Below are 23,953 nucleotides of genomic sequence, written 5' to 3'. Positions count from 1 at the left end.
CGGTCTGTCCTCACTTTATCCGATTTGCATGACCTTGTATTTGTCCGAACTATAATAATAATAATGTTTGGATTTTTAACCCAGAGGGTTAGCCACCCAGGATAACCCAAGAAAGTCAGTGCGACATCGAGGACTGTCTTATTTTCATTGCGGTCCTTCAACATTGTCTCCCAAGATGCCACCCACACCAGTCCACTAACACCCAGGTACCTACTTACTTCTAGGTGAACAGGGACATCAGGTGTAAGGAAACACACCCCTTTCCACCCAGCCGGGGATCGAACCACTTGGTGTGTGAGGCCAATGCGTTGCCTACCAGGCCACGGGGCACTATGAATGCACAGCATGTAGTATATGTGGTGAAGTTCTATGAATTCAATATTGCAGCATCACTCACAAGGAAAGACTTCCCCCGACAAAAAAAAATAAGTTGGTTAATGAAACAGCAACCATAAGGGGTCACACTCAAATTTTAATATTATCTCATTATAATCTTCATACATAAGTACAGTGGACCCCCGACTAACGATGAGCTCCCAACTCGACCAATTATGTAAGTGTATTTTTGTAAGTGCTTTCATAGGTGTATTTTTGGGGGTCTGAAATGGACTAATCTAATTCACAATATTCCTTATGGGAACAAATTCGGTCTATAACGGCACCTGAACATACTTCTGGATTGAAATAATATCGTTAGTCGGGGGTCCACTGTATTTTAAGCTTATGGCCCTTTTTTGTTGTTAGGTTATCTAATAATAACTAATTTGCTCACCCTGCCTTGGTGGGTAATGGCCAATGTGTTAATAAAATAAAAAATTGCAAGAATCTTTGAAACAATCACTTATAAAGCAAAACAACCAAGTAAAGCAATAAGGTGTTAAGGTAAGCATCATGAAAGCATTATGGCTTGTGCATCAACAAAACTGTGTCAACATTAAAGCAAATAAGACACTTTAAGGCTATTATCATATATTTATTTACACATCTGTTTGCCACTATTTACATTTAAAGTATAAAAAACTATAAGCAATAATTCACAAATAACCCACAATTAGCAATGGAACTGTACGATGACATACCGGTCTGAGTCATTGTCAAGGTGCTGCTTGACAGAGGTTCAAAACAGACTGAAATGTCATGTTTCACTTATAAGTGTGGGTTGTCTGTGAAGTGTTCCATCCATGGTGTTGTGACCTTTTATTCTTTATGAACAATAATCCATGGATGTATTCTTTATACTGTACAATATACGTATATTATCCCAATTTTTATCTTTCCTCCGTAAGCCTTGAGTATTGTAAGAGGCAACTCAAATGCCAGGAGCAAGGGGCTTGTAACCCCTTCTCCAGTATAAATTATACAAAGCAGAATAAGCCACATGGGGATAGAAATCTTTAGCAAGATTTCTATCCCCATGTGGCTTGTTCTGCTTTGTTAAGAATGCCTGTCTGTGATTGTATTGCATAAATTACTAAATGTAAAAAGAAATGTTTATTTTTCGGGTCACCCTGCCTCAGTGGGAGACGGTCGGTGTGTTAACAGAAAAATACCCCATTTTTTTGTTCCTTTATTTAAATTTATCATAAAATACCAATGAACAATCGACAATGGTGATGAAAGCTCTAGTTCTTTATCAGTTACCAAGACAACCTATACTGCATCTGTCGTGTTAATTATTGCAGAGAACTGATAATTTTTAAGGTCAACTTAATTGTATATTACATAAACAAAGCAAGCTATTCATATGAATTGTAGCAATTCCAGATAGACAAAATCCAAAACTCAATTTCTATGACACACAACTAATTCTATCATCATACAAAACTCTAAATTTGCAAATCATAGTTTCTAAGTTTCAAAGAAAAAATATAATTTTACAGGTATAAATAGTTTCATTATTAATAATTTCATTTTTCAATATAATATCACATAATTCCTACTAAAAGAATTTTGTGGTAGAAAGCAAGTGATGAAATTTGAAATTCAAAATTCCACTTACCTGATCGCATTTACTTTTCTGATTAATAATTTTATCAAAATTAATAATCTATTATATTACTGAACAGCAAAATATTTCAATGTCAAAATGTAAATAAGGTTAGAATTAGTTACAGGAGGGCTCCACGTATACAGGAGGGCTCCACGTATACAGGAAGGCTCCACGTATACAGGAGGGCTCCACGTATACAGGAGGGCTCCACGTATACAGGAGGGCTCCACGTATACAGGAGGGCTCCACGTATACAGGAAGGCTCCACGTATACAGGAGGGCTCCACGTATACAGGAGGGCTCCACATATACAGGAGGGCTCCACGTATACAGGAGGGCTCCACGTATACAGGAAGGCTCCCGTATACAGGAGGGCTCCACGTATACAGGAGGGCTCCACGTATACAGGAGGGCTCCATGTATACAGGAGGGCTCCACGTATACAGGAGGGCTCCACTTATACAGGAGGGCTCCACGTATACAGGAGGGCTCCACGTATACAGGAAGGCTCCCGTATACAGGAGGGCTCCACGTATACAGGAGGGCTCCACGTATACAGGAGGGTTCCACGTATACAGGAGGGCTCCACGTATACAGGAGGGCTCCACGTATACAGGAGGGCTCCATGTATACAGGAGGGCTCCACGTATACAGGAGGGCTCCACGTATACAGGAGGGCTCCACGTATACAGGAGGGCTCCACGTATACAGGAAGGCTCCCGTATACAGGAGGGCTCCACGTATACAGGAGGGCTCCACGTATACAGGAGGGCTCCACGTATACAGGAGGGCTCCACGTATACAGGAGGGCTCCACATATACAGCCCCTTTTTCCTTTTTTGTTGCTCCACATTTTTTGTTGGCTTTCAATTCAGCCATTATTCATTATGCTTGATGCTTTTACCACTCCTCCACTGTTATTACCATTTTAGCTGATTCACTTTCTTTTCTTTCTTGTCCACTGACACCACTCTCCTTGGTTGCCATTTTCCTCATACTTTTACTGAAGCAACCACTAAATAATGATCTGTCGTAACTGTTGCTATGCTCTCTCTCTCTTTCATACAACAGTTGTGAAAGGGAAAGAGGAAAGATGACCATATACAGTAAGATTTCAAATTTCAAACACATTCAGAATCTTTTGTATTGTGTATATCATCATTATATCATTACTGTGTAATTCTTCCTCCGTAAGCCGTGCGTGTTGTAAGATGCGACTAACATTTGGGAGCAAGGGGCTAGTAACCCCTTCTCCTGTATACATTACTAAAGTTAAAAAGAGAAACTTTTGTTTTTCTTTTTGGGCCGCCCCGCCTTGGTGGATACAGACAGTCTGTTGAAAGAAGATCATTACTGTGTATAATATCATTATCATACACAATACAGAAGGTCCCCAACATGCTTGTAAGTTAAAGACTTCCTGTATTATGAATATCATACACAATTCAGATCTAATAATGTGTTTGTAAGTTAAAGACTTACTGTACAGAGCTGCATCAACAGGGCTCTCCTGTATAAAAAAGACTAATTCAATCCACATAATTATTTCTGAAGTTGATGGCTTCTATCTATCATATTGTTTTTTTCAAGGTTTAATTTTATCTGGTAAAAAATGTTTGCTGAATATACTTCTCTTCAGCAAGTAACTTTTCTTTTATTTTACTTTCTCCTCTTCCACTTCCTCTTCCTCTTCCGACTCGTCCTCGTCCCCATCCTCGTCATCGTCGTCATCTTCGTCAGAGTCAGAGTCGTCATAGTAGTCATCGTAGCTATTGCCGTACCCTACGGCACCTTCTTCGTACTCATCATCATCATCGGCTCCAAGTTGTTGTCGTCCAAATTTGTGAGTGCGAGCTACAGAGAGAAACATCTTCATTAGTTTAATGCTTTTCAGAAATTTGCAAAATCTACATGTTAGATAAATGACCACAGATGCTTAGCCAAGCCATTATAGCTTGAAAAAGCTCCTGGAAAGCAAAATGTTGTCCAATAAAATGTCACATTAGTTGCATTAGTTCCATTTACTTAACATTTTATTGGTAATTCTACTATTATAACTAAAATCTACATTACAAAATAAACAAGGTGAACTAGATGTTTAGTTTCCTTATACAGTGGAACCTCAAAAATCGAACTGCTCCAACTCAACCAATTATGTAAGTGTATTTTTGTAAGTGCTTTTATAAGTGTATTTTTGAGGGTCTTAAATGGTCTAATCTAATTTACATTATTCCTGATGGGAATAAATTCGTTCGGTAGTGGCACTCGAACAGCCTTCTGGACCGAAGAAAGTTCGATATTTGAGGTTCCACTGTATTTGATTCCGCTAAAATGCTGATGTATTAAAACACGGTAGAGCCTCTCCTCACTTAGTGACGTACTCGTTTACTGATGACTTGGACTTACGATGGGCTTCCTGACCAGTATGCATACCTAAATAATGTATATTAGAGCTGATTTCCTCTATTCTACTTATTACAATATACAGTACACTACTGTATAAACATTTAAAAATATACTAAAAAAATTTTAAGTGGTGAAAAGGTGACATTACAATAATATCAAAGATGGTTGGCACAAACCAACTACCATTACAATACGCTCCTTGCTTAGCGATGAATTCATTTACTGATGTGGTCTTAGGAACGGAACTCTGTCGTTAAGTGAGGAGAGGCTGTATATGTAACACTCACAGGGAAGCAGAGAATTCTTCCTCTGTAAGCCATGCGTGTCATAAGAGGCAACTAAAATGCCAAGAGCAAGGAGCTAGTAACCCCTTCTGTAAAAATTACTAAATACAAAAAGAAATGTTTTTTCTTTATCGGGTCACCATGCCTTGTTGGGAGATGGCCGTTGTGTTGAAAATTAAAAAATAATACATGTAACACAGATTACCTTACAAATCAAGGTAACCATTAACCCGTAAACGGTCCAAACGTACAGTGGTCCCTCGCTTTTCAAAGTTCTCGGGAATCATAGATTTCGGAAATCATACCTGGAGGTTATTCTGGGGATCAATGCCCCCGCGGCCCGGTCCATGACCAGGCCTCCCGATGGATCAGGGCCTGATCAACTAGGCTGTTACTGCTGGCCGCACGCAGTCCGACGTACGAGCCACAGCCCGGCTGATCCGGCACTGACTTTAGGTATCTGTCCAGCTCTCTCTTGAAGGCAGCCAGGGGTTTATTGGCAATTCCCCTAATGCTTGATGGGAGGCTGTTGAACAGTTTTGGGCCCCGGACACTTATGGTGTTTTCTCTTAGTGTACCAATGGCGCCCCTACTTTTTATTGGCGGCATTTTGCATCGCCTGCCCAGTCTTTTACTTTCGTAGGGAGTGATTTCTGTGTGCAGATTTGGGACCATTCCTTCCAAGATTTTCCAAGTGTAGATTATGATATATCTCTCCCTCCTGCGTTCCAACGAGTACAAGTCAAGTGCTTCCAAGCGTTCCCAGTAGTTAAGGTGCTTGACAGAACTTATACGTGCAGTAAAGGATAGGGATATTTTCATATAAACATAGGCTCGCTAATCATAGGTTGACTCGCGAATAGTAGTTCGACCGGGACGCGTACGCACGGTGTGAGCCGGGGCGGCCTCCCTACCCAGCCAGTCTGGCATTGTTTACCAGTGAGCGAAGGTCCCCTCATGTGCTCCTACGAAATATTTCATAATATTCCACTCATTTTAGTGCTTGCAAGTACTAAATAAGCTACCATGGCTCCAAAGAAAGCTCCTAGTGCCAAGCCTGTGGCAAAGAAGGTGAGAAATACACCAAAGCAATGTTTCACAGGTGCTTGACTGTGACCACAGACACTCACTTGACCCTAAGGGAATTTTGGAGAGAACACATCCTCCATTGCATAACCCTTATAGGTATGGCTTGGGAGGAAATGACTACCAGGACTTTGAACTCTGCTTGGAGGATGTGGAAGAGTTGGTGGAAGACCACAACGAAGAGCTCACCACTGAGGAGCTGCAAGAGCTTCAGCAGGAACAGCAACAGATCGCAGCTCAGAATCTTGCTGCAGAGGAGGAGGAAGAGAGATGGAAGAAGGTGCCTTCTTCAGAAATTAAAGAGATTTTTGCTATGTGGGGTAAGATGGAAAGCTTTATGGAGAAACATCACCCTGACAAGGTTGTTGCAAGCCATGTTGGCAACATGTACAGTGACAAAGTCTTGGGCCATTTTAGGGAAATGTTAAAGAGACGCCTGAAACAGAGCTCTCTCCACAGTTATTTTGCGAGACAGGACTCCAGTGACTCTCAAGGTGGTCCTAGTGGCATTAAGAAACAAAGAAGAGAAGCAACCCCAGAAAAGCAATTGGTACCTGAGGTGTTGCTGGAAGGGAATTCCCCTTCCAAACTGCAAACAATCCAATCTCTCTCCTCCTCTAGTCTCCCATACACTAAGAAGAATCTCCAATAAAGGTAAGTGTTATGCTGTTAATGTTTCATTCATCATTTCCCATTGTATTGTTTATGTACTACATCTATATTTCATCCTAGGTAGTAGGTTGGTAGACAGCAACCGCCCAGGGAGGTACTACCGTCCTGCCAAGTGAGTGTAAAACGAAAGCCTGTAATTGTTTTACATGATGGTAGGATTGCTGGTGTCCTTTTTTCTGTCTCATGAACATGCAAGTTTTCAGGTACGTCTTGCTACTTCTACTTACACTTAGGTCCCACTACACATACATGTACAAGCACATATATACACACCCCTCTGGGTTTTCTTCTATTTTCTTTCTAGTTCTTATTCTTGTTTATTTCCTCTTATCTCCATGGGGAAGTGGAACAGAATTCTTCCTCCGTAAGCCATGCGTGTTGTAAGAGGCGACTAAAATGCCGGGAGCAAGGGGCTAGTAACCTCTTCTCCTGTATATATTACTAAATGTAAAAGGAGAAACTTTCGTTTTTCCTTTTGGGCCACCCCGCCTCGGTGGGATACGGCCGGTGTGTTGAAAGAAAGAAGAAAGATCTATATTTCATGTAAAATTTTTTTTTGTTTTAATACTTCTGGGTGTCAGGAACGGATTAATTGTATTTACATTATTTCTTATGGGGAAAATTGATTCGCAAATAGTAGATTTCGATAATAGTAGCAACTCCAGGAACGGATTAACTACGAAAAACGAGGGACCACTGTATATATACATTTTTTCAACATTTGAAAGTATGTAAAAAAAGTAGATCTTCTTTTTGTTTTTCTACATTTGAAAATGTGTAAAAAAACTTTGATCTACTTTTTTTGTTATATTTGAAAATATGTAAAAAAAACTTAGATCTACTTTTGTAGCACTACACATGTGAACATAGATCTGCTTGGACCGTTTACGGGTTAAGAAATATTACATTCACCAATAATTTCTATTAATTTTACATACTCACATTCTGTATATGCAAGTGGAGTGTATACTGCAATACAGTAGGGGCCCCAACTTAAGAACAAGTTATATTCCCAGTAAGTTATATTCCCAGTTTTCCAACCTACAACAAAGTTGTTTGTAACCCTGAACTTATTATCCTGCAGAGAGTGATAGTACAAAGAATGGCCATGTGTATAACTGCAGACAGATATACAAATGGTAACTTACTTGACATGCTAAGTTCCTTAGTTTCCTCAGTATCATAACCACACTTGGGACAAGGAATCTTCTGCTTGTTGTCGTACTTGAACCCTTTTCTACGCACGTGTTCCTCACAATAACATGTCTTGCACCGAAGACAGGAGTACTGTCCGTGACGATTGCATGACAAACCTGGTGAAAGCAAATGAAGTGCCATTGCTAGTTACAAATGGTAGACTTATTGCCAAAAAAGTGTCATGGTACATATTTTTTTATCTTAATTCACTGAAGAAGAAAATTTAATAACTTATATTTTTAAGTAATGTTGATATGAAGAAAATGAATCACTTTTTTTTTTAGTAGAAGTCTCGTTCAAAATTCTGAACGTACAATTTTCTTCACATGGCATTACACTGCCTGATGCAATCCTAAGTAGAAGAATAAATAGAATATAGCTGATGAAGCATCAGTAAAGAAAGGTATATACGTACTGCATTTAAGTGCTACTTACTCCACCTTGCAGGAATTTAGTCATCAATCCAGCACTACTAACTTATTTGCATAAACCTTACGTAACAACTATATAACTATATGTAAGCACTGATCTTTAACTGTAACTCTATCATCATGTTAATGTCTATGAGAATAAAGGGTTGGTTTGCTTGAACTCTCATGAAGAAAATGCTGATCGTGAGAGAACAAGGAAATAAAAAATGAAGAACACTAGAAATTGTTTCTTCAGAGTGAACCGCAATGAACTGGAGCACTGTAAACTCTCAAACATATTTACAAGACAAACTAAACACTAATGACAACACAATAAGCATAGTTATGTTCCTGTAACTACAAGCACCGATGACAGAACACTTTGAGCATAGTTCTGCTTCTTTAACTACAAGCGTTGATGACAAGACACAACAAACTTAGCTCTACCCTTCTAACTATAAATACTGAACGCAATCACACAATTTCCCTTAATTTTTTTATTTATTATTTATTAGCACACTGGCCAATTCCCACCAAGGCAGGGTGGCCTGAAAAAGAAAAACTTTCACCATCATTCACTCCATCACTGTCTTGCCAGAAGGGTGCTTTACACTACAGTTTTTAAACTGCAACATTAACACCCCTCCTTCAGAGTGCAGGCACTGTACTTCCCATCTCCAGGACTCAAGTCCGGCCTGCCGGTTTCCCTGAACCCCTTCATAAATGTTACTTTGCTCACACTCCAACAGCACGTCAAGTATTAAAAATCACTTGTCTCCATTCACTCCTATCAAACACACTCACGCATGCCCGCTGGAAGTCCAAGCCCCTCGCACACAAAACTTCCTTTACCCCCTCCCTCCAACCTTTCCTAGGCTGACCCCTACCCCGCCTTCCTTCCACTACAGACTGATACACTCTTGAAGTCATTCTGTTTCGCTCCATTCTCTCTACATGTCCGAACCACCTCAACAACCCTTCCTCAGCCCTCTGGACAACAGTTTTGGTAATCCCGCACCTCTTCCTAACTTCCAAACTACGAATTCTCTGCATTATATTCACACCACACATTGCCCTCAGACATGACATCTCCACTGCCTCCAGCCTTCTCCTCGCTGCAACATTCATCACCCATGCTTCACACCCATATAAGAGCGTTGGTAAAACTATACTCTCATACATTCCCCTCTTTGCCTTCAAGGACAAAGTTCTTTGTCTCCAGACTCCTAAGTGCACCGCTCACTCTTTTACCCTCATCAATTCTATGATTCACCTCATCTTTCATAGACCCATCCGCTGACACGTCCACTCCCAAATATCTGAATACATTCACCTCCTCCATACTCTCTCCCTCCAATCTGATATCCAATCTTTCATCACCTAATCTTTTTGTTTTCCTCATAACCTTACTCTTTCCTGTATTCACTTTTAATTTTCTTCTTTTACATACCCTACCCTTAATAGTATAATTAAATACGATAAATTTTACAAGCATACAAACACCAAGACAACTACCAATATACACTTTCACATGCAGAACAAAAACAAAATATTTCCAAGAAAATTATTCACATTTATAGGATTCCTGCTCTAATACTTGACACGATGCTTGATGTTCAAACTGATCATCGTCACACAAGAAATTCTGGCAGTAATGACAACGAAAGATACGTCCGCCGTGACTCCAAACCTGAGGAGAAGTACATTAGTATTAATTTTGCCTTAACTTCAACAGCTGAAAGTTTAGTAAATATACTTTACTTCTCTCATCACATATAAGAATATAACTGCAGTAATAATTAGCATAAAGTGCAGCTCCTTACAAATTTGAACTGTGTGGCATTGATGATGATGTCACTTGGTAAGTCAGATAAAGCACTGTTGGTTCTGGGCAGTACATCACTTGTGACCAAAGAGAAACTCAATAAGCTAAAGAAGTACTCGCCATCATTCACACTATCACTGACTTGCGAGAGGCGCATGGATATCACAGTTCAGACTCGTGTTGTTATAGTCCCTAATATTAGATTTCTATGAATGAATGAGTTTCTATAATAACTGCAAACACTATTTTTTCTTTTATTTGTTCCTTACATGTTTAGATCCTATATATATGCATGTTGTAACCTATGTATTATTGCAGTGAAATTTATAAAGTAATATCAGCAGCCTTGGTAGGTAAACTAATAATTATATATCTTGCACAATGTTACAAGATATATAATTACTAACTTACCTACCCAGTTACAATGTTCATCTACTGAATGGACATAAACAGGGAAGAGGAACTAGTACAAGCCTGTGACTTACATCTCGTTCACATTCTATGCATGTGGCTTCAACAAGAGGACACGTACAGGCATGTGTCTGGAGGCACTTGCGACCATGGCATATCCAGGCTTCGCAAAAATCACAAATGGCTCCCTGTAAAGCAAGTCACATTTTACTAAAAAAGTACTATATATTGCAAATTTAAAATATCACTACCAGCTCTACTAGTATGAGCAACTACAGTGGACCCCCGCATACCGTACGCATCGCATACCGTACAATCCGCATACCGCTCGCTTTGATCGCAAAAATTTTGCCTCGCATATCGCCCAAAAACCCGCTCACCGCTCTTCGTCCGAGACGCGTCCAATGTGCGCCCTCAGCCAGCCTCACATGTTCCGCCGGTGGCATTGTTTACCAGCCAGCCTCCGCGGTAACATCCAAGCATACAATCTGAATATTTCGTATTATTACAGTGTTTTCGGTGCTTTATCTGGAAAATAAGTGACCATGGGCCCCAAGAAAGCTTCTAGTGCCAACCCTACAGGAATAAGGGTGAGAATTCCTATAGAGATGAAGAAAGAGATCATTGATAAGTATGAAAGTGGAGTGCGTGTCGCCGACCTGGTCAGGTTGTACAAGAAACCCAAATCAACCATCTCTACTATTGTGGGCAACAGAAAGGCAATCAAGGAAGCTGTTCTTGCCAAAGGTTTAACTGTGTTTTCGAAACAGAGATCGCAAGTGATGGAAGATGTTGAGAGACTCTTATTGGTGTGGATAAATGAAAAACAGCTAGCAGGAGATAGCGTCTCTCAAGCGATCATAAGCGAAAAGGCTAGGAAGTTGCATGAGGATTTAATTAAAAAAATGCCTGTAACTAGTGATGATGTGAGTGAATTTAAGGCCAGCAAAGGTTGGTTTGAGAGATTTAAGAAGCGTAGTGGCATACATAGTGTGATAAGGCATGGTGAGGCTGCCAGTTCGGACCACAAAGCAGCTGAAAAATATGTGCAGGAATTCAAGAAGTACATAGACAGTGAAGGACTGAAACCTGAACAAGTGTTTAATTGTGATGAAACAGGCCTGTTTTGGAAGAAAATGCCAAGCAGGACCTACATTACTCAGGAGGAAAAGGCACTCCCAGGACATAAGCCTATGAAAGACAGGCTTACTTTGTTGATGTGTTCCAATGCTACTGGTGATTGCAAAGTGAAGCCTTTATTAGTGTATCACTCTGAAACTCCCAGACCGTTCAGGCAAAAGAATGTCCTCAAGGAGAATTTGTGTGTGCTGTGGAGGGCAAACAGTAAGGCATGGGTCACTAGGGACTTTTTCTATGACTGGTTACACCATGCATTTGCCCCCAATGTGAAAGATTACCTAACTGAAAAGAAATTAGAACTTAAGTGCCTCCTGGTGTTAGACAATGCCCCTGGTCATCCTACAGACGTGGCAGAGCGACTTTATGGGGACATGAAATTCATTAAGGTGAAGTTTTTGCCTCCTAATACCACTCCTCTCCTGCAGCCCATGGACCAGCAGGTTATTGCAAACTTCAAAAAACTGTACACAAAAGCTCTGTTTGAAAGGTGCTTTGTAGTGACCTCAGAAACTCAACTGACTCTAAGAGAGTTTTGGAGAGAGCACTTTAATATCCTCAATTGTGTAAACCTTATAGGTAAGGCTTGGGAGGGAGTGACTAAGAAGACCTTGAACTCTGCTTGGAAGAAACTGTGGCCAGAATGTGTAGACAAAAGGGATTTTGAAGGGTTTGAGGCTAACCCTGAGAGGATTATGCCAGTTGAGGAATCCATTGTGGCATTGGGAAAGTCCTTGGGGTTGGAGGTTAGTGAGGATGATGTGGAAGAGTTGGTGGAGGAGGACAATGAAGAACTAACCACTGATGAGCTGATAGATCAACTTCAACAGCAAGAGGCCAGACCTGAGGAAACTGGTTCAGAGGAGGGGAGAGAGAAATTGAAGAAGTTGCCTACTACAAAGATTAAGGAAATCTGTGCAAAGTGGCTTGAAGTGCAAACCTTCATGGATGAAAATCACCCTCACACAGCTATTGCAAGCCATGTTGGCAACCTGTACACTGACAATGTTGTGAAACACTTTAGGGAAGTCATAAAGGAACGAGAGGTACAGGCCACTATGGACAGATATGTTGTGCGACACAAGTCCAGTGACTCTGAAGGTGGTCCTAGTGGCATTAAAAGAAGAAGGGAAGTAACCCCAGAAAAGGACTCGACACCTCAAGGCTTAATGGAAGGGGATTCCCCTTCTAAACACTAACACTCTCTCTCCCCTCCTCCCATCCCATCAATCATCACCAGATCTTCAATAAAAGTAAGTGTCATGTAATTGTGCATGCCTTTTTCAGTTTGTGTGTATTAAAATTAACATTTCATGTGGTAAAATTTTTTTTTTCATACTTTTGGGTGTCTTGCATGGATTAATTTGATTTCCATTATTTCTTATGGGGAAAATTCATTCGCATACCGAACATTTCGCATAACAACCAGCCCTCTTGCACGGATTAAAGTCGCTATGCGGGGATCCACTGTACTGTAATAATGAAAGTATGTATATACAGTGGACCCCCAGTTTACGATATTATTTCATTCCAGAAGTATGTTCAGGTGCCATTACTGAACGAATTTGTTCCCATAAGGAATATTGTGAATTACATTAGTCCATTTCAGACCCCCAAACATACACGTACAAACGCAACTACATAAATACACTTACATAATTGGTCGCATTGGGAGGTGATCGTAAACCGGGGGTCCACTGTATATGAATCATAACCATGTCACCGCTAAAGATTTAAAAGGCACAATACAGTGATTGGAACAACACACAAGTAACCCACACATAGGGTTATTTGTGTACTGGTAAAGAATCAGTACTGAAAAAATCAAGGATGTTTTCTTAGCTATACATTACCAGAAAGGAGCGACTCAAGTAACACAACACACTGCACAGCTACTTTATACAGAACTGTACTTCTAACTCTGACATGAAAGTGAGAGGATCTACCTTAGTAACTCCTTCTCTACAACCTATGTTAATGGAAGACATTAACAAAAATATAGCTGGGAAGAAACAATGTAAGTGTCATATGTCCTGAACTCTAGATTTCCCTCTTATCAATGTCTCTGTCAACATTTCAATGCTAAACTTGCATAGTAAATACAGTGGACCCCCGCTTAACGATCACCTCCCAATGCGACCAATTATGTAAGTGTATTTATGTAAGTGCGTTTGTACGTGTATGTTTGGGGGTCTGAAATGGACTAACCTACTTCACAATATTCCTTATGGGAACAAATTCGGTCAGTACTGGCACCTGAACATACTTCTGGAATGAAAAAATATTGTTAACCGGGGGTCCACTGTACTTCTTTTTTTTTTTTTTGCTTCACATTTTCCATAAGAGAAGAGTGATTCAAAGAAGGAAACACATTCACAATCATTCATTCAACAGCCGTCTTGACAGAAATGTGCCTGGTCATGGTCGTGGACTGGATCGTGGGGGTGTTGACCCCCAGAACACCCTCCAGGTATACTCCAGGTATACATCACAAATCAAATGATCCAAACCACAACATCCCTACACATCCTGCTAAATGCTAATGATTACTAAGTGTTAATTCAACTTTACATATCCTACATATTTAGTTAATACCTAACCATACCTATATGAAACACTTTCACTGTCTCACTGCACTGTACAACAAAAATTTAAATTCACCCATTAATTTTCTTGCATCTCTATCTGATTATGTTTTTGCAAGTACAGTGGACCCCCGGTTCACGATATTAATCCGTTCCTGAGAGCTCATCGTAAACCAAAATTATCGGAAAGCGAATCAATTTTCCCCATAAGAAATAATGGAAATCAAATTAATCTGTGCAAGACACCCAAAAGTATGAAAAAATTTTTTTTTTACCACATGAAATATTAATTTTAATACACACAAACTGAAGAAGACATGCACAGTTACATGACACTTACCTTTATTGAAGATCTGGTGATGATTGATGGGATGGGAGGAGGGGAGAGTGTGGATGGTCTTAGTGTTTAGAAGGGGAATCCCCTTCCATTAGGACTTGAGGTAGCAAGTCCTTTTCTGGGGTAACTTCCCTTCTTCTTTTAATGCCACTAGGACCAGCTTGAGAGTCACTGGACTTCTGTCGCACAACATATCTGTCCATAGAGGCCTGTACCTCTCGTTCCTTCACGACTTTCCTAAAGTGTTTCACAACATTGTCAGTGTAATAGTCACCAGCATGGCTTGCAATAGCTGTGTGAGGGTGATTTTCATCACCCTTTTCACAAATGATCGCTTGAGAGATGCTATCTCCTGCTATCTGTTTTTCATTTATCCACACCAATAACAGTGCCTGCACTCTGAAGGAGGGGTGTTAATGTTGCAGTTTAAAAACTGTAGTGTAAAGCACCCTTCTGGCAAGACAGTGATGGAGTGAATGATGGTGAAAGTTTTTCTTTTTCGGGCCACCCTGCCTTGGTGGGAATCGGCCGGTGTGATAATAATAATAATAATAACAGTCTCTCAACATTTTCTAACACTTGCAGTCGCTGTTTCGTAATCACAGTTGCACCTTTTGCTCACTATAGTAGAGATGGTTGATTGGGATTTACTACACAACCTGACCAGATCCGACACACACACTCCACTTTCGCACTTTGCAATTATCTCTTTCTTCATTTCAACAGTCAATAGCACCCTTGGTCTCGAAGGGTTGGCACTAGGAGCTTTCTTGGGGCCCATGGTGGCTTATTTTGCAGAAACAAGCACCAAAAACAGTGATATGGATAATATGGAATGCACCGAATGTATCCTTAGATGCACGCACACTGGCTGGCTTGTAAACACTGGTACACACGGGGGAGTTCAGGCCACAAGTGGACACGTCTCGTACGAATCGTATCGCATACCGGGTTTTGTATCGGGAAGCGAGGCAAAATTTTTTCGATCAAATGCATCGGCAACCGAATTTATCGGATACCGGTAACATCGGGAACCGGGGGTCCACTGTACTATCTAAATTATCCTGTTCTCCTTCAACTGTGTTTAATACAATTATCTACAAACCCTTTTCTGATAAAAAAAATTGGATTAATTAATTACAAAAATGTACAAGATAAAATAAGGACAATACAATACATATATAAAGTATATAAAATTAACACCAAATATTGCAGAAAAATATCGGTGGGAGAAGGCCGACTTGTTAAAAAATATATATATATATAGTATATACCATATTTTCCAATATATAAATTGCACCTTTCTTCCCCACAAATAGTCTTGGAAAATCAGCCAGTGCCTTACATGTTCAAGATCAGGGTCAAGGGTAGCTTTTGGGTTATGCTGTAGCATAAAGTAATTAACCTTTAACCCTTTCAGGATCCCCAGGCCCTCTCCGAGACTTGTTCTCAGGGTCCCTAAATTTAAAAAAAAAAAAATTATTTTTTCTTATGAAAAGATAGAGAATCTTTTCCCGATCATAATGACACCAAAAGTATGAAATTTGATGGAAAACTTATGGAATTATGCTCTTGCGAAGTTAGTGGTCTTGACAATGTTTACGCATCGGCGATTTTGCCTTCTTTGAGCCCTATTTTCGGCCAATTCAAGTGTACTAGTCGACAAAAATCATAACTACTTCGCTAGAACTCCATTTTTTCTATCGAATAAGTACAAGAAAACATCCATTTACCGATTTCAACTATCCAATAAAGTGGTCAGAATTTAGCAATTTTGCCAATTTCACACAAATTTCAAAAGATGCCAATTTCCGAATAGGGTCCAGGATAAACAAGAAAGACATTCCTGGCACTAAAATAACAAGTTCTCTGTTCATTAATCATGTCCCCAGGACCCTCTTATATTTCTTTGGCTTTCCATTTTGAATTTTTATTCTTACAAAAAATAGAAGATTTACTGTTATGCAGACTACTGCATTAGTCTAGAAATGGTATAAATAATGTCAGCGCACTTGTGAAAGAATATTAGACTCACCAGTTGATGTGTACTGGATGCTTGGCATGATTTGTTTACTTTTGAACTTTGGTAAATATCGAACATTTCTGCTACTTTGAGCTCAATTTCAAGGTACTTTTCATTGTAAAACCAGTCAAAATCATCTCAATTTCTGTAATATATCTTCCATTCTATAAAATGAGACCAAGAAAACAATAAATACCATATGAAAATACAGTGCAAAGTCGCTGTTTTAATCCAAAAACACGGTCAAAGTTTTTTTTTTTCTCATTACGCACTGTGTGCTGCAGGATTTTCTTTATACTGCGCACACTGACCACAAAGACACATTCTTTCATATGCAGGCCTACCAGCTTTCTCTCACTAGATTTGAGGGCGCTAGAATTTAGGCATACTAGTACGTGAAAAACCCTGGGGCATAAGCCGCACTAATACGGCCGAAACCCTGAAAAGGTTAAATGTGATTACTGATTTACTGCTATGATACTTCTGTCATGTGTCTCATGTGCTGGAAAATACGGTGTATACTACTTAGAGAGCAAGAAGCTAGTAACCCCTTCTCCTGTATAAATTACTAGATGTTAAAAGGAGAAAACATTATAGAATTCTTCCTTTACAGGTTTCCCTGCCTCGGTGGGAGATGGCCAGTATGTTGGAAAAAATTACTGTACATGTAGAGTACTTACGACCATGCCTAGGCCTGTGGTGTATGTGCCGGGGTGCTTCACTACACAGTCACCTGTTTTAAGCATACACTTGACTTTGCCACAATGTGCACACTGTGGTAAGCGTTGGATGGACTGACAGAAGTAGCAGAATGCACGATTCTTTTGACGCCTCTGACATCTGTCACATTCCTGAAGAACAGATATTGCAAATGTGTACTATATTTTCTTACAATTTATAAATTTCAAGAAAGAATAAGAAGATAATATTGTTATTGGAACAATACACAAGTAACCCTTACATTGGAAAAAAAAACTTGCGACGATGTTTTGGTCCAACTTGGACTATTAACAAGGGTGAGTAGTTAATGGTCCAAGTTGGACAGGTTATTCATGTATAAATTCCAAAACATTCACATGTATGGGCTATAGCACATAAGGGTACAGAAATATGTTGGCTAGTTAATTCTATATCTACCTTACATGGGTGCTACAAACACTATCCAGTACTGTAATGAGGCTACAACTGATTGGGAGAAATGGTTGGTTGTGTATGGTAGCATCAGCAAGAAGAATGTACAATACCACTGTGAGACTGCTGATTGCCTCAGAAATCCCTGGATCACGGGGTTAGTAAAAATAACTGGGTATCTCATTCCATTGAAGAATTAAGACCCATCATTGAACACGGTGGTAACATCAAACCGTGAATGACAACGGTTAGGCCAGAACACGTTCAAAGCTCAAAAAAGTGAACTTCAGCAATGAGAAGAAAAAAAAGGGGCAGACTTGATGTAAGAGAAACGAAGAAGAAAAAATAGGGCAGAAAAAGGACACTAAAAATAATTTTAGCTATAATGGAAGGGATGAAAGAAGGCTTAGAAGCACAAGTGAATTCCTTTAAAAAGTAAAGACTTCATCAATCACTTGTCAAAAAACAGACATTGACACAGTTACTTTTTGCTGATGATACTGTGCTTATGGGAGATTCTAAAGAAAAATTGCAAAAGTTAGTGGATGAGTTTGGGAGTGTGTGTACAGATAAACTTTTCTTGAAACCTAGGTTTAGTGGACCAAAATTTCATAGCAATTCATTAATCAGAAATAGGCAGTACAAGTATACAAATTTTTCAAAAACTGTATTGAATATATAGATAAAACTGTTTCAATGGTAATCTTTTAGCAACAAACCTAACCATATGCTTACAGAATGTAGTTTATTATTATATTTCTTATTTAATTTCAATGAGTTATGTTAAGTGTATGTATATACCTAAAAAAATCTGAACTTGATAAAAAAAAAGGTAAAGTACTGTACTTTGCTGTAAATTAGGTTTGAATTATAACAAAGGCATCCACCGTATTCTCTCACAAATTTTACACCTGTTACAAAAGTCAAAAAATATTACAGTAGTTTAATAATACAGCTCTGATTTTTTTTTTTTAGATTTACCATAATTGAATTACATGGAAGATCAGCCAATGAGCGATTGGCTCGACCCTTTCTCAATTCCTTCTGGCGAGCCTTCTGCTTCTCGGCCTTCTTCCTCTGCCCTGTCTTTTTTTTGGGCATCTTCTCGTTTCTGTAAAAATTAAATGCAATCTGTAAATGTGTATAACATGGGATATACTACTTAACATCTGAAACATTATACACAAATAACCCGCACATAAAAGAGAGAAGCTTACGATGACGTTTCGGTCCGACTTGGACCATTTACAAAGTCACAGTGTGACCTTTGTAAATGGTCCAAGTCGGACCGAAACGTCGTCATAAACTTCTCTCTTTTGTGTGCGGGTTATTTGTGTATCGTTCCAGTCACGGTATTGTGCCTTTTTTTGTTATATTCTGAAACATTATGGCTTATATACATGATAAACACACCAGCCTGCCCAAGGAAAAGAATATTGATAAATCCTGGAATACAGAGTATGGTAGTGTACATAACTTAGAACATAAGATATAAAATTTAGAAGTGATTTACAAGTGAAATATATTGTTTGCTCTATAACATACAATGAAAAATATTTCAGTATTTTTCTTATTATTATTATTACTTAGTCTTCATGTCTGGACAATACAGTACAGTAGGTTCATAAAAAATTAATAATTTTACGAAATACCATATAGCTCCCCTCACTTAATGACGGAGTTCCGTTCCTAAGACCACATCGGTAAACGAATTCGTCGCTAAGTGAGGAGCAAACTATAATGGTAGTGGATTTTTTTCAACCATCTTTGATATTGTTTTAATGTCACCTTTGTACCATTTATAACATTTTAAGCGTATTTTTAAATGTTTATACAGTAGTGCACTGTATATTGCAATAAAGAGAACAGAGGAAATCAGCTCTAATATACGTAATTTAGGTATGTATACTGGTCAGAGAGCCTGTCGTAAGTCCAAGTCATCGGTAAAAGAGTACGTCGCTAAGTGAGGAGAGGCTGTACTGTAAAACAAGTAAGCTTATTTAGGCACAGGTACATATAAATATAGTTATCATACATAGTGTAAATTACCTAGGATAACACACATGAATTATTTGGATACCATGTCCCCTGCCCTACACTCCCATACACACACATCTTTCTTCTTTCAACACACCGGCCGTATCCCACCAAGGCAGGGTGGCCCAAAAAGAAAAACGAAAGTTTCTCTTTTAAATTTAGTAATTTATACGGGAGAAGGGGTTACTAGCCCCTTGCTCCCGGCATTTTAGTCGCCTCTTACAACACACATGGCTTACGGAGGAAGAATTCTGTTCCACTTCCCCATGGAGAACACACACATACTTTAACTATATAATCCAGTATCTTTTTGTTTAATGGAATGAGCTGTAAAAATGATCAGTCCTTTTCCCATTTAAATATTCTAACAAACTAACAAAAAATCTGAAGATTTTGTTAAAAGTTAACTACTTATCCTGTGTAGATTTAAGTAGTCATTATGTACTAGGATTAGCCTGCCCGAAATGCCCTGGCATGATAGTGGCTTTCTTTGTACTTGGCAAACCAAAATTGTAATTATACATTGTAACCTTTACAAAGAAATAAAATCTTTGTTCTTTAAATACGTGGATATGATAGGTGAACTCGTGTTTTTATAAAGTTTAGTGGTGTTCTAATCCGTGAACCTCTAGTGGCTTGTTACACATCTAATGGATACTCCAATTTGTTCCACGTATTGTTCAACATGAAGAATTGAGACACTTATGCAACACACGGGAATCTTTATTGAAGAAACGTTTTGCCACACAGTGGCTTCATCAGTCCAATACAAAGTAGAAATGGGTAAGGAGAGGAGAAGTTTGAGGTAATCAGTCCCTCAACCTGGAATCGATGTGTTCAGTCCATCAGTCTTGTAGAGAAGTGCAGCATAGGGCCAGAGAGGTGGCTCATATACTGCAGTCAGATGAGGTGAAGCAGGAGGAGGCGGGATCATCCAAAGGTTGGGCAAGCGTTGAAGTCTTTGTACCAAGATTCCATGATGTTGCCATGTCTGACAGATGTGATGAATGGTTTAGAAAACCGACAAGTTGAAGAATTGAGACACTTTGGACGACGACCTACTTACACTAGTGGCAGGTCCCACTGTGATCCCGCCTCCTCCTGCTTCACCTCATCTGACTGCCGTATATAAGCCACCTCTCTGGCCCTATGCTGCATTTCCTACAAGAGTGATGGACTGAACACATTGATTCCAGGATGAGGGACTGATTACCTCAAACTCCTCCTCTCCTTACCCATTTCTACTTTGTATTGGACTGATGATGCCACTGTGAGGAAAAACGTTTCTTCAATAAAAATTCTCATGTGTTGCATAAGTGTCTCAATTCTTCAACTTGTCGGTTTTCAAAACCATTCATCACATTGTTCGACATATCCAGTGGCGGCTAATACTTTTATCTTTGGTATACCTTTGATGAGTTTTGAGAGTTTTTCCACTCCTGGAGCCTGGCCTGGGCCAGGCTTGTCTGGTGCTAGCCTGGTCAACCTGGCTGTTGCTGCTTGTGGACCGCTGACCCACACATCTGTCACAGCCTGGATGATCTGGCTTTTCAATGTATAATTTATTCAAGCACAGTGTTGTAATGTCAATTAATGGTGTCTGGAAAACACAATTCCTCACAAACCCCCCACACCTGCTGTCATTGTTCACCTAGCAGTAAGTAGGTACCTGGGTGTTAGTGGACTGGTGTGGGTCGCATCCTGGGACAAAACTGACCTAATCTGCAGGAAATGCTCAGCATAACAAGTGACTTTCTATATAGTAGTATGTCACTGATGTCAGCTATGATCTGTATACCTTGTACATGTACTGGTATACTTTGTACATGTACTGGTATATCTTGTACATGTACTTGTATACCTTGTACATGTACTGGTATACCTTGTACATATACTGGTATACCTTGTACATGTACTGGTATACCTTGTACATGTACTGGTATACCTTGTACATGTACTGGTATACCTTGTACATGTACTGGTATACCTTGTACATGTACTGGTATACCTTGTACATGTACTGGTATACCTTGTACATGTACTGGTATACCTTGTACATGTACTGGTATACCTTGTACATGTACTTGTATACCTTGTACATGTACTGGTATACCTTGTACATGTACTGGTATACCTTGTACATGTACTGGTATACCTTGTACATGTACTGGTATACCTTGTACATGTACTGGTATACCTTGTACATGTACTGGTATACCTTGTACATGTACAATTAGTAAATAATTTCTTTTGGTAATATATTAAAACTAGAAGGTCAGCATTCTGGTATCTGCTACATCAAGGACCCCAATGAGAATAAGATCAAGGACCCAAGTGAAAATATGATCAAGGAGCCTAATGGAAATAAGATCAAGGAGCCTAATGGAAATACGATCAATGAGCCTAATGGAAATAAGATCAAGGACCCTAATGGAAATAAGATCAAGGACCCTAATGGGAATATGATCAAGGTGCCTAATGGAAATATGATCAAGGTGCCTAATGGAAATAAGATCAAGGAGCCTAATGGAAATACGAACAATGAGCCTAATGGAAATAAGATCAAGGACCCTAATGGAAATAAGATCAAGGACCCTAATGGGAATATGATCAAGGTGCCTAATGGAAATATGATCAAGGTGCCTAATGGAAATAAGATCAAGGTGCCTAATGGAAATAAGATCAAGGAGCCTAATGGAAATAAGATCAAGGACCCTAATGGAAATACAATCAAGGACCCTAATGGAAATAAGATCAATGAGCCTAATAGAAATATGATCAAGGACCCTAGTGGAAATAAGTGAAGGATTCCAATGAAAATAAGTCAGAGACCCTAATAAAAAATAACATCAAGGAATCCTTTGGAAATAAGTCACTTTAACTTTGTTTTTTTTGGGAATTATCATGGAGTATAATTTACACTATATAATAATTATCATGGTGTATAATTTACACTATATAATAATTATCATGGTGTATAATTTACACTATATAATAATTATCATGGTGTATAATTTACACTATATAATAATTATCATGGTGTATAATTTACACTATATATAATAATTATCATGGTGTATAATTTACACTATATATAATAATTATCATGGTGTATAATTTACACTATATATAATAATTATACTTACGTATACCTGTACCTAAATATACAACTGTGGCAGCATAAACAGAAACTACATTATCTTGTATAATACTGTAGTTGCTGGTGTTATTGGACACTTATAAGATGTATGAAGACCTTGACGAGGTTGTGGGTTAACATGTTAAATAAAGTGTTAAGTGAGAGTGAAAAAAAATACTTAAAACTTCAGAAGTGATGTGATGTCAAGTGATGGTTGTTAAGGGTCGCTGAAACTCACACTTTATTATCCCAGCTTCTCTACACATATTTTGTTATGTATTTATTTATTTAGTTATTTTTTTATTTGGATATGATACATAGATGTACAAAGAAATATAGTGATTGGGTTTACATGCCAAAAGATCCTTGTATGCAGAGTATTATGGGATTATTTCATCATTTACTGCACCAGGAACATCACCAGGGAACGGATGGGTCTACACAGGATAATAAAAATGATGTCCACTAGTAAAGAAACACTAGATTTTATATAATGTCATATGGACTACGCTGGCTCTTCATGGTGCTCTGTCTTGACAGAAAGACTCGAAGTTGGACTGCAAATCAGTCAGAACAAAATGGTAAGATTCATCCTAGACTTGAGTCCAAGAGAACATGTAGGTCTGGGTCCTAGAGAACATGTAGGTCTGGGTCCAAGAAAACATGTAGGCCTGAGTCCAAGAGAACATGTAGGTCTGAGTCCAAGAGAACATGTAGGCCTGAGTCCAAGAGAACATGTAGGTCTGGGTCCAAGAGAACATGTAGGTCTGGGTCCAAGAGAACATGTAGGCCTGAGTCCAAGAGAACATGTAGGTCTGGGTCCAAGAGAACATGTAGGCCTGGGTCCAAGAGAACATGTAGGTCTGGGTCCAAGAGAACATGTAGGCCTGAGTCCAAGAGAACATGTTGGTCTGGGTCCTAGAGAACATGTAGGTCTGGGTCCAAGAGAACATGTAGGTCTGGGTCCAAGAGAACATGTAGGCCTGAGTCCAAGAGAACATGTAGGTCTGGGTCCTAGAGAACATGTAGGTCTGGGTCCAAGAGAACATGTAGGTCTGAGTCCAAGAGAACATGTAGGCCTGGGTCCAAGAGAACATGTAGGTCTGGGTCCAAGGGAACATGTAGGCCTGAGTCCAAGAGAACATGTAGGTCTGGGTCCAAGAGAACATGTAGGCCTGAGTCCAAGAGAACATGTAGGTCTGGGTCCTAGAGAACATGTAGGTCTGGGTCCAAGAGAACATGTAGGCCTGAGTCCAAGAGAACATGTAGGCCTGGGTCCAAGA

At 39.3% G+C, this 23,953-nt stretch overlaps 1 protein-coding gene across 4 annotated transcripts; it reads right to left on the bottom strand.

Annotated features, from left to right (window-relative positions):
- Positions 1–451: 451 nt before the first annotated feature.
- Positions 452–22,908, bottom strand: Noa36 (zinc finger protein 330 homolog Noa36). Of its 4 annotated transcripts, none has more exons than XM_053780733.2 (7): positions 22,849–22,908; positions 18,476–18,605; positions 17,044–17,214; positions 10,356–10,469; positions 9,618–9,735; positions 7,587–7,751; positions 452–3,844 (listed from the first exon to the last, which is right to left on the bottom strand). In XM_053780733.2, exons 2-7 carry the CDS (start codon positions 18,593–18,595, stop codon positions 3,645–3,647), a joined length of 888 nt encoding a protein of 295 aa, XP_053636708.1. In that variant the 5' UTR covers positions 18,596–18,605; positions 22,849–22,908; the 3' UTR covers positions 452–3,644. The 4 variants fall into 4 exon arrangements, with proteins under 4 accessions (XP_053636708.1, XP_053636711.1, XP_053636709.1 ...); XM_053780736.2 differs by having other exon boundaries at positions 22,853–22,880; XM_053780734.2 differs by lacking the exon at positions 22,849–22,908 and adding an exon at positions 22,678–22,821.
- Positions 22,909–23,953: the final 1,045 nt, after the last annotated feature.

Source organism: Cherax quadricarinatus, chromosome 75 (assembly GCF_038502225.1).
Source record: "Cherax quadricarinatus isolate ZL_2023a chromosome 75, ASM3850222v1, whole genome shotgun sequence".
Lineage (NCBI taxonomy): Eukaryota > Metazoa > Arthropoda > Malacostraca > Decapoda > Parastacidae > Cherax > Cherax quadricarinatus.
The sequence above is the reverse complement of the archived record's forward strand: the minus strand, read 5'-3'. Positions and strand labels throughout refer to the sequence as shown.

Excerpts from the sequence above, each read along its gene's own strand:
- Noa36 (XM_053780733.2), bottom strand. The coding sequence starts at position 18,595 with ATGCCCAAAAAAAAGACAGGGCAGAGGAAGAAGGCCGAGAAGCAGAAG. Across the intron at positions 17,215-18,475 it reads TTCCATGTAATTCAATTATG|GAATGTGACAGATGTCAGAG; the intron begins GTAAATCTAAAA and ends TCTGTTCTTCAG. Across the intron at positions 7,752-9,617 it reads AGAGCAGGAATCCTATAAAT|GTTTGTCATGCAATCGTCAC; the intron begins GTGAATAATTTT and ends TGCTTTCACCAG.